Source organism: Eptatretus burgeri, chromosome 8 (genome assembly GCF_056783735.1).
Source record: "Eptatretus burgeri isolate ZD-2024b chromosome 8, Ebu_testis_v1, whole genome shotgun sequence".
Lineage (NCBI taxonomy): Eukaryota > Metazoa > Chordata > Myxini > Myxiniformes > Myxinidae > Eptatretus > Eptatretus burgeri.
This window is the reverse complement of record NC_140968.1, coordinates 33,514,163-33,531,117: the sequence shown is the minus strand read 5'-3', so window position 1 is coordinate 33,531,117 and position 16,955 is coordinate 33,514,163. Positions and strand designations below refer to the sequence as shown.

Here is a 16,955-nt window from a genome sequence, read left to right as displayed (position 1 = left end):
CAGGGGATTGGCGTGAGACCTTTCTCATTCATTTGACAGAGTTAAACAGGGAGAAATGATGAGACAAGGAAAAAGGAAAATAACTTTTCATTGTACAGAGTTTTCAGGAGCCTGGTGAGGAAAAACAGGAGTGCAAGGTTGGGCTCCATTCGCGGGAACAAGGGAGGAGAGGGATATATATATATATATATATATATATATATATATATATATATATATATATATATATATATATATATATATATATATATATATATATATATATATATATATATATCTACATATATATATATATATATATATATATATATATCTATATATATATATATATATATATATCTATATATATATATATATATATATATATATATATATATATATATATATATATATATATATATATATATATATATATACACACCACCTCCCAACTTTGTAGTTTCTCAGGGTACACGCTCGCCTGGCTTTGCAGAATCCCGTCTCTGTGGTGCGCTGCATCCACTCATTTGAGCTCCTCACCTCTGAAGTGCTCGCTTCCACTCCCAAACCCACTCTGTTCTTTCCACTCACTCAAGCTTCCGATGAAACTGCTCTTCCATGCTTGCGCAAAATCTACATCCAAAGCTACTGTGAACTGTGTCCACCCCTCGGCTCTCATACACTCTGTGAGGACATGCCTCTTGGTTCTCCCCACATGCTGTTGGAGCCCATAACACACCCACCACTTCCAGCATGTTGGGCTGTTCTTACCTCACATGCAGCCATGAGGCATATCCTGGTTGTCCTCAGAAGGTGTCTGGGGGTTCACTGTTGGCACTTCACATATAAAGAAACATGAAGACAGATCACAAGAGAATGATTTTAGGGATTAAGGAAGTGTGGGACAGTGGATGGTTTGGGACATTCGAAGGGGAGGAGGTCACGGTTATCATCTGCTAAATAAACTTCAACATGTGACCAATTATTTTTACACTGAAACCAAAGCTTAAGCGAAACATTTATTGAGGACCCAACCACCCCGATACCCCCTATCATGTCATGCACTAATTTAAAAATACAGCCAATCACACAAAAGATGGCTCTCATTGTAAAGGTCGGTGAATCAAGTCATCCTCCCATCACAAAAGCCTTTGCGGAGTTTAAAAGAAAGTGAGGTACGATATCTATTTTTAATGAGAAATATATATATTTTCAATCAAACACAGGTCACACAACTTAAACGAGTCCCTTTCCCTTCATACGCAAGAATATTGATTGTTAGAACTGACCCATTTGCACAAGGATTGCTAAAAAACACAAAAAGCAACTTTAAAAATTCGTTCATTCAATCTGAGTGTTTCAGGTGAAGTTACCGAAGACAACCATATCCCCAGGTACAAAGGCTTCCAACATGTTAATCATATTCCTGGCTGGGAACAGCAGGTTCTTCAGGGCGAACAGAGATATGGTGTCAAATGGCTGGTTGAAGGCCTTGCTCAGCTTGGGGGGCGCGTACTTCTTCATATTTTCCAGGAACATCTTCTGCATCTCTCGGTCATTGCATTTGCATGCCCCAGCCGGAGGCTCCAGGTTCCCTGTGATATTCACGGAGGTTGGGATGGCAGCGATTTGGACCTTTTGATTCTGCCCCGACCCAATGACATTGAGTGGTAGGCTGGTATTCATATCAATACAAGCTTTCAGGGAATGTTCTGAAACTTCTTCATGTCTTCCATAATGTGTTTTCCTAACAAACATGAATGGATAACTCTGCACCCCAACATTGTAAATCATCTTGGGATTCCAGTTGGATGTCCTGTCTCCAGTTTTAAACTTCATGCCGGTGAGGTTCACGACTACTTTATCGTTTTTGACTCTTACTGTAGTCGTATGCATTCCTTTCTTTGACACAAGGGTTTCAGGAAATGGAGTGGATATGGAACCAGCAGTCGCTTTAGAAGACCAACTTTTGTCCTGATTGCCATTGTTCGCCGGCTCTGTTGCTTCGAGGATGAGACCAAGTCCACCATCACCAACAGAGATCGGCAGCACATCCTGAAAGAAGATCTTTGAGTTGATGATCAAGGAGCTTTGATATTTTGATGGGATCGGCTCTTGCAAATAGAGTGCTGTAGTTGACTGCAGTTTTCCCGTGGTAGCAATGAACAGTTGCAGAAGATCACGGTTGCTGCTCGTGTGTTGGATATTGAATTTGAAGTCAGTCGGTGTCATGGATTTGAGGAGCGTGATTCCACGGAGATCGAGTGTGCCCAGATTATAGACCTCATAACCATCCTTCAAGTTCGTGAAGTACTCAGTCAGTGCAAGACCAAGCGTCGGGTTTGAAACACCAGCTTCAAAATCCTTAGCAACGAAGGTACCACCGTTCAGCCTGATGACAACATTTTGCTGAGATGTGACTGAACCAGGCATAACAGCTAGGGGGAGGCTTCCCTGGATGTATGACTTTTCAGTCTCCTTCACATCTACTTTGGAAACAGGGATCCATACATTGTTTGCCAAGATGGAGTATTCATAGTGACCAGACTGGATGGGCAAAAATATTTGGGCAGAAGTGGAATTATTGAGGAGGAACTGCAGTCTGGGGACATTGAACTTGAAGTTGAAGACAGTCTTGGTTGTCACACCCTCAGACGTCTTCCTTTCATTGATGATATTTCCCGTTTCTCTCATGAACTGTGGATTTCCGACTCGGTCATTGTATTGACGGAGCAGTTGGTCATTCACTTGTTGAACTGTCATGGAGAATACAACATCCCATCCAGCACAGACTGACTTCCCTGACATCATACTGAGGACGTCATTTACAGAGACGTCTGTCGAGTTTGTGGGGGAAGAGTAAGCTTGGAATGATTGAGGTGCAGCATACATCACTGAAGCAGTTGCATTTGTAATGAGCTCTTCACTCTTCATTGGTTGGATATTCTTAGATTCCTTTGCTTTGAACTTTGAAGCAGAGGAATGAGCAGCTTGGGCATATTCTCCACGTACAAGGTTCAGCAGAGAAAGCACGTGCCTTTCTGATGCAGAGATACAAGTCTCCTTCAACTGAGCATAGATGTAAAATGATAGACGGACAGTGACATCGCGGGAGCAATTGTCAAACTGGATGTCTTCATTGCTCACAGTTTTGGGCAGAGACACCTGCCAAGCCGAGAAAGGGGTGATGCTCGAAACCTTCTCACCAAAAGGGTCCTCACCAGATGTGACGATGAATGCATATTTGCTCTCCTCAGCAACTGGCTCATCAGGCACCACATGGCTACTGGAGCCAACATCGTGAAGCCCTGTGTAAACACGAGACGTTGACTGAAATGTTAGAATCTCACTGTTGAAGCCACGATCGAAGAATGGATTCCCATCAAAGACAAGCTCCGTGTAGTACTTGCCACTTTTGGTGGAAGTAATACCACCAATTTCTACTGTGACACTCTTCACACGGACGTAGTTGTATGGTGCAAACTCGCGATTGTTGCAAGAAATGTTAAATGTGAAGTGCTTGTCATTGATGATGCTTTCCGGTTTGACACCATGGATTTCATATATGATTGGGAGGTCCTGATTTGTTGGTAGTGGTTGAGCTGTCATTCCTTGGTTGATACTTTGTGACTGATTGAATATAGCAAGCTGCAGATCAAGCATCGTGAAGGAATTGATTGGAGTCGGTGGACGAAGATACTCATACTGCAAGGCCCTGTCCTGTATGACCAGGGTGGACGCCAAAGTCATCAGCATCTGACGCTCAAAGAAAACCAGCTGACCGGACAGCCCAATCAGGTCAATTTTACTGACATCAAGCTCCTCTGGTTTAGCATTCAGGTTGGCCTTCAGATCATCAAGTTGCCTCTTTTGGTTGTCATGGAGTGTGATTCGCTGCTGAGCTGACGACAGATCTGCCGCAATTTCCTGAACGGTTTTCTGAGCTTGCAGCAGCATTTTACCACGAAGGACAAGGACTGCAAAGGCAGCGGAAAGTGAGATCTTTGCACCAATGTCTGGTCCAGTTGAGAGAGTGGCATCAAAGTTGACCTTCATTTCATCCCATTCGAGTGAGGAAGGCATATCCAGGCCATTTGGACCGATGTCCTTCAAGGCACTAACAACCTGCTGTGGGTTTGAGGGAAGGGCCTTTATTGATTTGTAGGTCTTGATGACGGCATCAAACACCTTGACTAATTTCTGAATTTTCTGCACTGTTTTACCAAGACTCTCGAGAGCAAGAATTGACGTTGCTGGTGCAGCCATCGTGAAGGCAAGGGAAAATATGTTGGAGGCTATGTTAATGGCAGCCTTGATTATCTCCTGCTTCTGCCAGTCACTGACAGCATCTTGGTAGTTGATGATGGCTTCTTCAACAGCAGTGCGCTGCGTGACTAGGCTGACGTTCAACTTGTCCACTTGCTGGATGGCCGAGTCCATCTCTTTCTCTTTTTCCTTGCTGATACTGGAAAACATGTGTTCCATGTTCTGCTGGTAATTGGCCTGTGTGCTGATGTAATCTTGGAGAAGTTTCCCAGATCTGATGATGTTTTCGTTGAGGGCCTTATCTCTGTCCACCGCACGTTCCTCAGCCTTCCTCAGCATAATTCTGTTCTGGTAGTCTTTCAACTGATCGGAAGCTGTAAGAAGGACATTCTGGATGTTCTTCACTACATCCTTGTATGCTTCATACCGCAGATAAGGAACAGGCGGCCCAGTCCGTTGGCTGTTGAAGGCCACATTTGCAAGGTACATTGCCCTGGCCTCTAAGGCAACCAGTTGGCTGTCCTGGTACTGGTAGTGACTGCCTGCCACCCCAGCAAGCCAAAGCAAAAACCGCTTCACGAGCTGTAGACTTTGACACTGAAGATTGGGGCTTGCCAGTAAAAAGTTGAGACGGGACTCCGCCGCAATCAGGGCAAACTGGATATCGGTCAGGTGCTCAGCGAGAACATTCATTGTAGGAGGCTCTCTGACATCGCGTACCACTGAAACCTTTCCTTTGCTTTCCTGGAACATCAGGCCATTCACGACCACGTAGAGATCACCACCACCTTCACAACTGCTGATCTGTAGACCCCCGTAAAACTCACCACAAAAGAGACGACTCTCTATTTCTTTAAATGAGGAACCTTGGAGGCGAAGATTAGGAGGCACAGGCCCAGAACCACCACTTGAGATCACGTGTCCAAGCAGCGTAACTGTACACGTACCAGGAATATCAATGGCTGTATTGTCGTTGGGGGATGGTATCTGCGGAACATATTTAGTACACAATCACGAGCTGTGGAACTTGGTCCAAAGCTGATATCCATGTAATCTTTAATCCCACACAGATAAACATATATCAAAGGTTTATAATCTTCATAATTTGATCACATTGAATAGTACTGGAATTTTTTCTTTACAATTTATCTCTTTCATTAAAACAGTGAAGCACAGGCAGTACATACAGTGGGGGTGGCTTGTGGGACAACCGCCCCAAAACCCATTGAGCCTGAATTTTTTTTCTCCCTACATTTTCTTTTTTATACAATCAATGCATGCTTCATATTAAATTTTGGCTAAAAAGTATGCATTGTTGCAGTTAGGAAAGGTGCATTCAGAGATCAATACCTTCGTGACAAGTTTTGCCTTTCTGTTTGGTTCAGAGCTGATCATAAGGGTGTGATTAAATGGCCGTTAAAGACCACTGCTGAAGACCAAAGTGTGTTTACTTCACCCAACCAATTACACCCTGGTTCCATGTGGTGCCTTCCTGGAAAAGTACACATTCTAATGTGGTTTCAGAGGTAGGTACTAAACGACAAAGTTTGGGCTATCTGCGATTTTTGGGAAAGATGATGGACACATGGATAAAACCGCAGATTCTGTAAGTTTTCAGTTTGGTTACCTGCTCTTGAACTACAACAAAAATAAGGTAAACCTTAATGATGCACGCTATCTGCAAAAGCTGCGTTGCTTGTAATGGCCAATTAACATCCAGGTGGTTAAACACCAAAGCTGAAAGGTTTCACCATTTTTCATAAAAGATGTTCATAAATACCGGTCGAAAACAGCCGATAACAGTTTCATTAACCTTTGTTCTTGTTCCTCTATGGACCTCCCTCCCCGAATAACTGACATTGCATAATTGAAAAACAGAAAACGAGGAATAAAAACATTTTTAAAAATGCAAAGGGATGGAGGCATGTTCTTCAAAAAAGGATGTAAACAAGGTAAGGATGGTCCCAATAAATCATCACGTGAAAACATCCCCACGTCTTTCTTTCAATAATGGATATCCCTACACAAGGCAGTGTGTGTGTGTGTGTGTGTGTGTGTGTGTGTGTGTGTGTGTGTGTGTGTGTGTGTGTGTGTGTGTGTGTGTGTGTGTGTGTGTGTGTGTGTGTGTGTGTGTGTGTGTGTGTGTGTGTGTGTGTGTGTTTGTTTAATATCACCACACACACACACACACACACACACACACACATTTCTGGTGTATGGCCAACCATTATTGAAAGAAAGATTTCGGGATGGTTTCATGTGATGATTTCTTGTGACCATCCCTAACTTGTTTACAAAGTTTTTGGAGGAACATCCCGACATCCTTTCACATTTTTTTTTATCCTCGCCAAAGGAGAGGGTATTGCATTTGGGTCTGTTTGTTACTTGCAAAATCAAAGATTTTTCAAATATATTGGTCAGTCGATTTTGTTTTTGTCTGTCTGTTTGTATGTTTGTTTGTTTGTCAATCGCCGACAGCCTACACATCACAATTCCAAACTGATTGTCATGAAACTTTTTGAAGTCGTAGAGGTAGTATCAACTGAGAAGACTATTTATTTTGAGGTCAAAGGTCATCTTGAGGTCGGATTTCTAAAAGAATAATTTTTCATCCAATTGACTTGAAATTTGAACAATATTTGCATGCTCCATCACAAATTGGGAAACCAACTATTTTTGAGATCAAAAAGTCAAAGGTCAACTCAAGGTCAAACCTCTAAAATCATTATAAAATGAAAAACTGTCAATTTACATCCCATTAACTTGAAAGTTGAACAGGATTAGCATCGTCCATCACTGAATTGGGATATCAACTATTTTTGAGGTCAAAGGTCAATGCAAGGTCAAACTTCAAAAATCTTCAAATTTCATCTGAAAAATCATCAATTTTCATCTCATTAACCTGAGAATTAAGCAGCAATTGCATAGTGCATCACTGGATGTGGAAACCAATTTTTTAGGTCAAATCTTAAAATGATCAATTTCAATCTGAAAAATAATCAATTTTCATCTAATTGCTTGAGCTTTGATTAAGATTGTCAATTTTAATCTTAATGAAATGGACCATTTTATGTGTCCATGGCAACCTTTGGAGAGGGGGGGGGGAGGCGGTGGATTTTGCATGTATCCTGCTCTGGACGACGTCATTTTCTTGTTTGTTTGTCTTCCTGTTTGTTTGTTTGTTTGTCTGTGCAGAACTTTCATGTTTTTCTCTGCAACCGCTTGTTGGATTGAGACAAAATTTTTACCAAAGGTGGGAATACTCATGTAGAATGTATTTGTAATAATTATGACATCATCGGTCACGTGGTATGGCAGCAATGTTGGAAAAATAGAAAAACTTTGGACCTCTGTATCTCTGAAACGGCACCAAGGAAAAAATTGAAACTTGGCACATGGCAACTACTACTCATGGGGAATGTTTGTTTTTTTATGACATCATAATTGCTTATGTAGAACGCCACATCTGATCAGTATGAAAATTTTTGTGGGTCATCTCGGGATAAAATCCATCCATCCATTCCATTGGGACCATACTCTGTGCAGAGCATTGTTGCTGCCTCAGCAGTCTCCTTGGCTATTGGGCACAATCCTGGACAGGTGGCCACTCCGACACAGGATACCAGCAAGCTGGCACTCATTTTGCCAACCTCGGAAGGATTACAGGCAGTGTCAACCCCACCTGGTATTAATTCAACAGTCGAGGTTTATTTGAACTCAGGATCATTGGATCCAAAGCCCACCACCCCAACCATTAAGCCAACACCAGGCGTTATGGATAAAATGGGATAAATGGTCTGCAAAAAAAAATCGATGACGTCATTGGTCACGTGATTCGTCAGCCATATAAATATTTTTTAAACCTTCAAAAATCTTCTTCTCCGTAACGGCTGAACAGATCAAGGTGAAACTTTACAAGTATGACCACCTATCTATGAGGAACAAAAGCTTCACACTTATGATGTCATGTATGATATAACTCAAACTTGGTACAATATGTATAATGATGTAATAATGTGGGAAGGTTGTCTTTCTATTTGAGAATGTAATTGTGCCCAATAGCGAAGGAGACTGCTTTGGCAGTACCAATACTCTGCACAGATTATGGTCCCAATGGATGGATGGATATATATATATATATATATATATATATATATATATATATATATATATATATATATATATATATATATATATATATATGTATCTACACAAACATCCATATACTGTGATACTGTGATGAGAAGAATTGTTGAAATTAGTGATGACATTGAATGCCAACTGGTGGAAAAAATAAAGGCCAGTCTGTATTTTTCCATTCAGTTGGATGAATCGACTGACATTAGCAATAATGCTTTATTGCTAGTTTTCATGAGGTATTGCGAGGACAGTGATGTTCATGAGGATCTACTGTTTTGCAAAGACCTTCCCACAAAAACAGCTGCAGATGATGTAATGCTCTGCCTTGACAAATACTTCACTGACAAGAGTATTGATTGGAAGAACTGCATAGGTGTGTGCACAGATGGTGCTGCATCAATGACAGGAGTCCATCGTGGTGTTGTAAAACAGATCCAACAGAGGGCGCCAGATGCCAAGAAGACCCACTGCTTCTTACATAGAGAAAATCTGGCAACAAAGCAGATGTCACCAGAACTGAATGAAGTCATTAATGCAGCTGTTAAAACAGTGAACTTCATCAAGAAGAGTGCACTCAACTCAAGGTGTTTTGCTGCACTGTGTGAAAGACTTGATTCTGATCACTTGCAGCTTCTGTATCACAGTGAGGTGAGGTGGCTTTCAAGAGGATATATGCTTAATCGCCTCTTTTAACTGAGACATGAAGTCCACATGTTCCTTGATGAGAAACACTCACCACTTGCTGATCATTACAGTAATGATAACTTTTGTGCCAAATTGGCTTACCTGTCAGATGTGTTTGACCAGTTAAATCAGCTCAACATATCAATGCAAGATAGGAACAGTTCAGTGTTCTTGGTTGCTGACAAAATTGAAGGCTTCAAGAAAAAGCTTGTTCTTTAGAACAGAAAAGTGAAGGATGGACGACTTGAGATGTTTCCACTTCTGAGTGAAACTTTGGAATCCACTCCTCATGCAGACATATCTGGGCTCATAATCCAGCATTTGACCAAGTTATCACAAAAGTTTGCAGATTACTTTCCAGAGGACCCAAGGCAAGGAAACCTTTGGAATTTGAACCCTTTCTCAGTGGATCCTGCTTCAGAAGATGTGGCCTTGTCCGTTGTACTTGAAAATGAACTGATGGAACTTTCTGCAGACAGTAGTCTGAAGCTTCAGCATGCACAAGAAGTAGACCTTCCTTCTTTCTGGATAGTGGCAAGCAGTGAATACACTTCTTTGTCAAAGCGTGCAATCAGATTTCTTTTACCATTCACCACAACCTATCTCTGTGAATCGGGCTTCTCGACTGTAACTGTGACAAAATCAAAAGCACAAAATAGTCTAAAAACAGACACTCTGAATGCCACTTTTCGTGTGAGCCTGTCCCCCATCAAACCATGACTTGACCATCTTATTTCCAAGAAGCAAGCTCAAGTGTCTCATTAAAGGTAAGCATAATGATTTGTTTTGGCATTGTTTTATTGCCATTTTTCTCATTACGATTCTGTATGATGGGCCTCGAAAATTTCCTCAGAGCCAGAGTCGGCCTCGAGTTGAAAAAGGTTGAGAAGCACTGCTATATACAAATGTGTATGTGTTGTTGCTGTCACTTGGCCATGTGACTGTCCTGCACAGACATGGCTGATAATATCACATGTTAACCACAGCCATGTCGGTCTGATTGGCCCTTGGGCAAATGTGTTTGGCACCCCTTCCCGCCAGGCTGATTGACAGTCATAGTCTCGCCCACCCCTATAATCCCTTCTTATTCCTTTACAAAGGAATGTAGTTTTGTGTACTTTTCATGGAATCTTTTCGAGCTATCAAAATTTCGATCAGTTTGCACCTTCACACTCCAAAATTCAGTCGATTGGTGTTTAAACCAAGTTGAGAGCTTAAACCAATTTTGAGTCAGGCTTTCAGAATAAGAACAATGACAAATGGGCACTTTTGGGTCTCTCATTTTTCTTGTTTCATGATGACATCCAAAAGCTTAATGAGTGTTTTTGGATGAGGAATTATCCACAGATGACTGTGAGGTAATTTGTAGGTTTATAAGTTCGACATTGGGAGATTTTCTTTTTTTAAGGATTTATGTTGTATTGAGCCAATGGAGTGTCCATCCAGGACATCCCCACATAAGAAGTCCTCAGACTTCTTGATGATAATATGAGGTATGTACACACAGAATAAAAATACAATGAGAGTCACACTACACCAATTCAGGAAGCTCTGCCCTTAGAACCAACTGACCGATGATATACCTGTATTTGACAAGTGTTAAGGAGACCACAGCTTGTCTGCCATTTTCTCCAACAGAAAACGAGTTAGAGTGGTCCATTAAATAGCGTTAGATTAATTATTTGTGCCTTTTCTGTTTATAAAGCCATTCATTTTCAACAAGAGTAGACATAGTGAAATGCGACAATTTTTCGTGTAAATTGGAAACATGCTTAATATCCGATTACCTTCAAAATGTGTTTTTGAAGCCTTTTTCAAAACAGAAAAATAAATCTGATGGCGTTGAAGACATGAGATCAGCCATGGTGCGATCCATAAGTACGTACGAGCACGTTTTGTCAGAGTAAGGTGGGTGGAGTTGTCTGCACTGATCTGTTAAACAATTCATAAAGATTTCAAAGAACTCACCTGGATTCCACTTGCAAACACACTGAAGGTCTTCACCAGGTCTGGGAACTGCAATTTGATCATATCCAGTTCAATCAACTCCTGCCAGACATTGACGGTAGGTGTAGCAAGTGTAGAGAGAAGGCCGTCACCACTTATCAGGTTGGAACCCTTGAACACCGACTTCAGATCATAGGGGCAGTTGTTGCTGAAGTGAGGAGCCACCCCTGAACCATTCACGTATTTAGTATACATGGCGCCCTTGAAGATGCGGCGCCATATCAGCATGCGGTAGTACTCGGCGAAGACTCCAAGAGAAGCAAACTCGACTGATATAGCGACGACCTTCTTGAAGAGGGTGTTGACATTCACTGCATCAGAGCGGAGGAATGGTGCAAAGATGCTGTTTGTTCCAGCATATGTACTATCAAACCAGAGCCCATCTTTGAGAGACGTCTCCATTAAGGGGTCTTTGCTGATGATGCAGATGTTGCTGATGGCTGCCGTGCGGCCGTAACCGGCGTCATTACAAGGGGTTGTGAACAGGGCAAATGACTGGGCAGCGAGACCGCTCAGGTCATCGGGACGGTCGGTGTAGACATCGACGACTTTTTTGTATTCAGTTTCTGCAAAAGCAAAAACCTGGAAGATCGAGTCGCCAACGTCAACCCTGGACACAAAGTGTGAACCGAAGGTTTCGTAAAAACGAAGGTATCCGTTGGCTCCACTCATACTCACATTGGTGGATTGCTTCCCCAGCTTCTCTAGAGATTTGAGGGCAGTCAAGGTCTCAGGCCTCATTATTTTGGAGGGATCTGGGTTACCGAAAAGGCCCCTCTCATAGCAAGGATGGGTTGCGGTTCCGACCTTGCGTGAGCGCTGGACCAAAGCGTAGGACCATTGCTCCATTGCCAAATCGAGCCCCAGTTGCTCGGAAAGGTCTTTGAGTGCTTTTCTTTGTCCGGAGGGTGTTAACCCAGCAAGGATAAGAGCCCCCGCGGGCCAAACTGCTGCTGCACCCCCCTCGCTTGGTTTGTCTTCGAAAGACATCACTCGCAGCTTGATCAGCTGGATGGCGCTGAGGAGATCCTCGACATTCTCATGGAAACTGATCGTAGGTGATGACCACTTGGCATCGTGATCCGGGTTCTCAACTATAACATCCTGCTCGTAGAGGGCAGGCTTACTCGAAGTGTAAAACGGCTGTGCTGGACAGATGTCTGCCTTGTAGCCATTCAAAAGGCTTGTCGATTGACCAAGCTTCATTGTCGTATTCACATTCATGATGTTCCAGAGTTTTGTATGTTGTATACAGCACCTGATAAAGGTAGCAGAGGGGAGGGAGGGGTGGTTAAGACAATGGTATGGCAAAACCTTGATGACACTTAATGGAAAAAAGCTGAAAAGCCACGACGATTTAAATCTGAGATATCGGTCTTCAAAGCACAAGTGAAACATGTATTGGATCTTGCAATTCACACATCAAGTTAAACATGTATTGGATCTTACAATTCACAGATCAAGTTAAACATGTATTGGACCTGAAAATTCACAGATCAAGTTGATCATGTATTGGATCTTACAATTCACAGATCAAGTTAAACATGTATTGGATCTGAAAATTCACAGATCAAGTTAAACATGTATTGGATCTGAAAATTCTCCTGCGTAAAGATACCCAGTTTCTCCCGTGGTGGGGGGAGGGATGAGGGGGGGGGGATGTGCCCTTGAGGATGCTCATAGGTGATGACGATGGAAACGAAACTGGTCTTGTATATCGTGCCTCAGTATTAAGCAACAAGGTTTCGACTATGACTCAAGCCTGACTGAGTACCTACGTGTAAATGGGACTTTGACATTTTAATTGCAAATACCTAAATGTTGTGATAGTTGTGGACCCTCGTGGAAAATAAAGTGCAGACACAGATAAGAAACCTCGTTATTTCTCAGTATTCTCATTTTTAAAGTTTTTATTGTGCTTATGAGGGGAGATATATGCGTTACGAATGTTCCATAAGCTCTAATATTCAGTCTCAGAATTGCAATCTCGCAAGAAATGGTGTTCGCTTTATGTTTGCTGGTGATTCCAGACCAATATTTTCCAAAGAATCCTATGGCATCCACCGATTTTTGATGAAAGGTGGCCAACATTCCCAAATGCCGACACGCACATACCCACCCCCTCTGGGGCATCACAATAAAAATTTCAACATTTGCTTTAATATTGGCCAATTTGAGACACTGAAGTGACCATAATTTGTTCTCATGCATGCCCACTTTGATAAAGACAATTGTTGAAATCCAAAATGGCTGCCACGTGACACCAAATTCAAAATGGCTCCGAAAATAGTGAGATTTGTAATACAATATTTAAACTGTGTGGTAAAATCAACATTAAATACTTTTTCATAATGGAACCAAATACAGGCAAACATTTGAGGAGAACCTGCTTCAGAGTGCAAAAGACCTGACTGCGGTGAAGATTTATGTTCCAACAGGACAATGGCCCCAAGCACACAGCCAAACAACACTGGAATGGCTTCAGAACAAGAATGTGAAAGCCCTTGAGTGGCCCAGACAAAGCTCAGATTTGAATCCAAATGAGAATCTGTTGAAAGACCTGAAGGTTGCTGTTCACCGACACTCTCCATCCAACTTGACAGAGCTTGAGCAAATCTGCGAGGAAGAATGGAAGAAATTCCCCAAATCCAGATGTGAAAAGCTGATCCAGACATACCCAAGAAGACTCGAAGCTGTACTCACTGCCAAAGGTTCTTCCACAAAGTAGTGACTCAGGGGGTCGAATACTTATTGACGCAAGACATTTCATCTTTTCAGTTTGAATTAATTTCCCAAAATTTCTTAAGCATGTTTTCACTTTGTCATATTGGGTATTTTTTTGTAGATTGGTGACAATTTTTTTTTAATTAAATCCATTTTAAATTCAGGCTGTAACAACAAAATGTGACAAAAGTCGAGGGGTGCTAATACTTTCTGAAGGCACTGTGTGTCTGCAGGCAAGTGTAACATCTCTTCATATATCGTTGTTTTTTAATTGAAAGCAAGATACAAAATCCAAAACTGCTCATGTAAACGTGTTTCTTTCATGCCACAGTCTGATTGAAATCAACAGGGGGCACTCTTAATGTAAAACACGTGAGACATGGTCTATAGTCTATCGAAGGTCTGCAACCCTACACTCTGCTTCAATAATATGTAGGTGAACGAATCAAAATGAAATCCTGTGTTAAATGTTGTGGGAATTGTCCAGGTATAATGCAACCTGCAGCAGTAAACATAAGCCTTGAGTCAAGGTGTGTGCAGCATCAAAGAGCCTGCAGTAGAGGGAGACTACAAAGTGAGCAGTTTGCTACGATCACCTTGTTTTCAGTACTTGTGGTTTTGTTTATAAACCACTACGATATTTGGAAGTGAAATTCATTGGAAATTATGAATCTCCTTGAATGACCTTGTCCATGACCAATCAGAAAGAATTATTTCAGGATAACCTTCATGTAATGTTACACAATGGTATTTAGTGATTCGTGAACAGTTACTTATTCATGAGTTTGGAGTATATAAATAATTGATTTCCAGCAATCGGTAAAAAGTGTCATAAAGGTGTTTATTGCGAGTCACTCGCGAGACAGTCTTCCTCTCGTACCTTGACCCAAGGCTGTTCTCCAGTGTACATTTATAAATGTCTCCGCTCTGCCCTGATTATAACCCCGCATTTTAAAATCCTGCCTTTAAAAACGAACATTCATGAAATTCAAGACTAACCCGATGCAAACATACCGTACAAACAATAACGAAAATTCGTTACCATTGAACTCGATCAATGATGAGACTGGTTATAACTGTACGGTTGTAATTACATCTCTAATTGCACATGAAATATCACAGGATCTGCTCCTATACATTATGATGTTTGAAATGAACAGGATCGACACAAGATTGAATCGAGAGGGTGTAAATGGAGGACCAGATGGTGGACCGCCGGCTGTACGGTCTGGTCGAATGTGCTTCCCGTGATTTACATCATGGTTATCTTTGTTTTCGGAGGCATACACTCTTGTAACACTCTTACCTCTCGGCTGTCTCGCCTAGGTTTGAATCCCCACCCAGCTATAAGCTGTCATCCCGGTGTTTCACAGGCATGCCGTCCCTCTGATGGACGTTAAACCAATGTTCTGAAACAGAGTACGGTACAACGGACTCCCCCCTAAGTTTATTATGTTGTCGCTACTTACTTGTTGGAATGTTCACAGCAATTAGCTTGTACATTTTACATCGACCTGTGCGATATCCCGATTTCTAAATTTACTTACAATGCTCTGTGACGTCTGGATTCCCAGGAAGAATGCAGCAGTTCAACTCAAAATGTCCACCTGTTTCAGGAACAATTAGGGGTTGGATAGCACAAGTGGGATTTTATGTGAATCGACGGGGTGTGATTGTGTGACGTGTGATGCACCCACACCATGCCCACACCACGCCCACACACAGTTTGTTTACAATTCCATATTAAAAATACAACGCCTTCCTTTTTTTGAACAAGGTCGGGTACTGTTGTGTGAACTCCAGTAGTTAGGGAATGAAAGTTATAAGGTAGTGCTCTTTTCCCTACTGACTTCAATCTATTATGATTAATGTCTGTGTGTGTGTGTGTGTGTGTGTGTGTGTGTGTGTGTGTGTGTGTGTGTGTGTGTGTGTGTGTGTGTGTGTGTGTGTGTGTGTGTGTGTGTGTGTGTGTGTGTGTGTGTCCTCCATAACTCCATAATCATGAAACCAAAACAGTCCAAAACTTTTCAAGCAAACTCAGGGAACTCCAAGGAAGTGCTTGAATGAAAACTGGGTGTTTGGGTTAATTTGACGATAATTAATGGCCTTATTTAATCCATGTATAAAAAGAGTTTGGATTCGGCGTGCTTCCGTCAGTCCTTCCTTCCCTCCGTCCCTCTGTCCGTCCAGTCCGTTCGTGTCCGTCCGTGTGACTATGTCTATCATTTGCTACTATTAGAATGTACCGTTCGATCCTTTAAACTGCTGAGACCCCTTTAGACCAGTCATTCTCAACCCTTCCTCTGTCATTTACCCCTTCGACTTGATGTATATCTCCATTTACCCCCTTACTCCCATGCAAAAAAATGCACAGCCGGCATAGAGGCACAGAAAAAAAATAAGATGGAATAACCTTATTATTAAGGGTTTGCACAAAATAAAGTTTGATAAAGGAAAAAAATAACAACATACAGTCCACTTATATCAAACAACATCAAACAAAAATACCAGAAGCATTATCAGTGGGAACTCTGCTGATTCATTGAGTCAACCAGTTTATTTATTTGAGGAGCTGTTGACAACGCTACCCTCCTGTCATCATCAGCTTTCAGGCGGTTCCTTGCCTTTGTCTTCATTGCTACTAAAATAGAGAAACCTTATTCACATAGATATGTGGTGACAAAGGGAACAAGCACTTTGAAGGCTCGCTAAGTAAGAAGTGGGAATGAATCTGTGAGTTTCATCCATAAATCAACACCAACTCCATCAAATTCTTCCGTAAGACTAGCAGAGGACTGAAGATCAATCAGCTCCTCTTTTGCTGGGTTGTCATCTCTCATTTCTGACAGATTAGTGGCAAAAGGTCTTAATATCCATCTTTCTATAGGTATCATGTCTTCTAGAAAGTAGCCAGTGAAGTGATGCTTCAAGATGTTCAAATGTGCTGTGATGTCTTCGTTTATTTCAGGTAACGCACTAGGTTCTTCTCTAATGGCCTCATCCAAGTTTGGAAAATTTGCAAATTTTTTTTGATGAACTCTTCGTGCCCATAAATCCAGCTTTGTCTGAAACGTTTTCATATTTTCACCAGCTTCAACGATGGTTACTGATTTTCCCTGGAGTTGTTTGTTGACTTGGTTAAAATGGGTAAATAT

At 41.7% G+C, this 16,955-nt stretch overlaps 1 protein-coding gene across 2 annotated transcripts; it reads right to left on the bottom strand.

The window, feature by feature from the left end:
* Positions 1-432: 432 nt before the first annotated feature.
* On the bottom strand, positions 433-15,413 carry LOC147021484 (uncharacterized). 2 transcript variants are annotated; one of them, XM_085891430.1, is made up of 3 exons: positions 15,348-15,413; positions 11,038-12,334; positions 433-5,232 (listed from the first exon to the last, which is right to left on the bottom strand). In XM_085891430.1, exons 2-3 carry the CDS (start codon positions 12,298-12,300, stop codon positions 1,339-1,341), a joined length of 5,157 nt encoding a protein of 1,718 aa, XP_085747556.1. In that variant the 5' UTR covers positions 12,301-12,334; positions 15,348-15,413; the 3' UTR covers positions 433-1,338. The 2 variants fall into 2 exon arrangements, with proteins under 2 accessions (XP_085747556.1, XP_085747557.1); XM_085891431.1 differs by lacking the exon at positions 15,348-15,413 and adding an exon at positions 13,637-13,684.
* Positions 15,414-16,955: the final 1,542 nt, after the last annotated feature.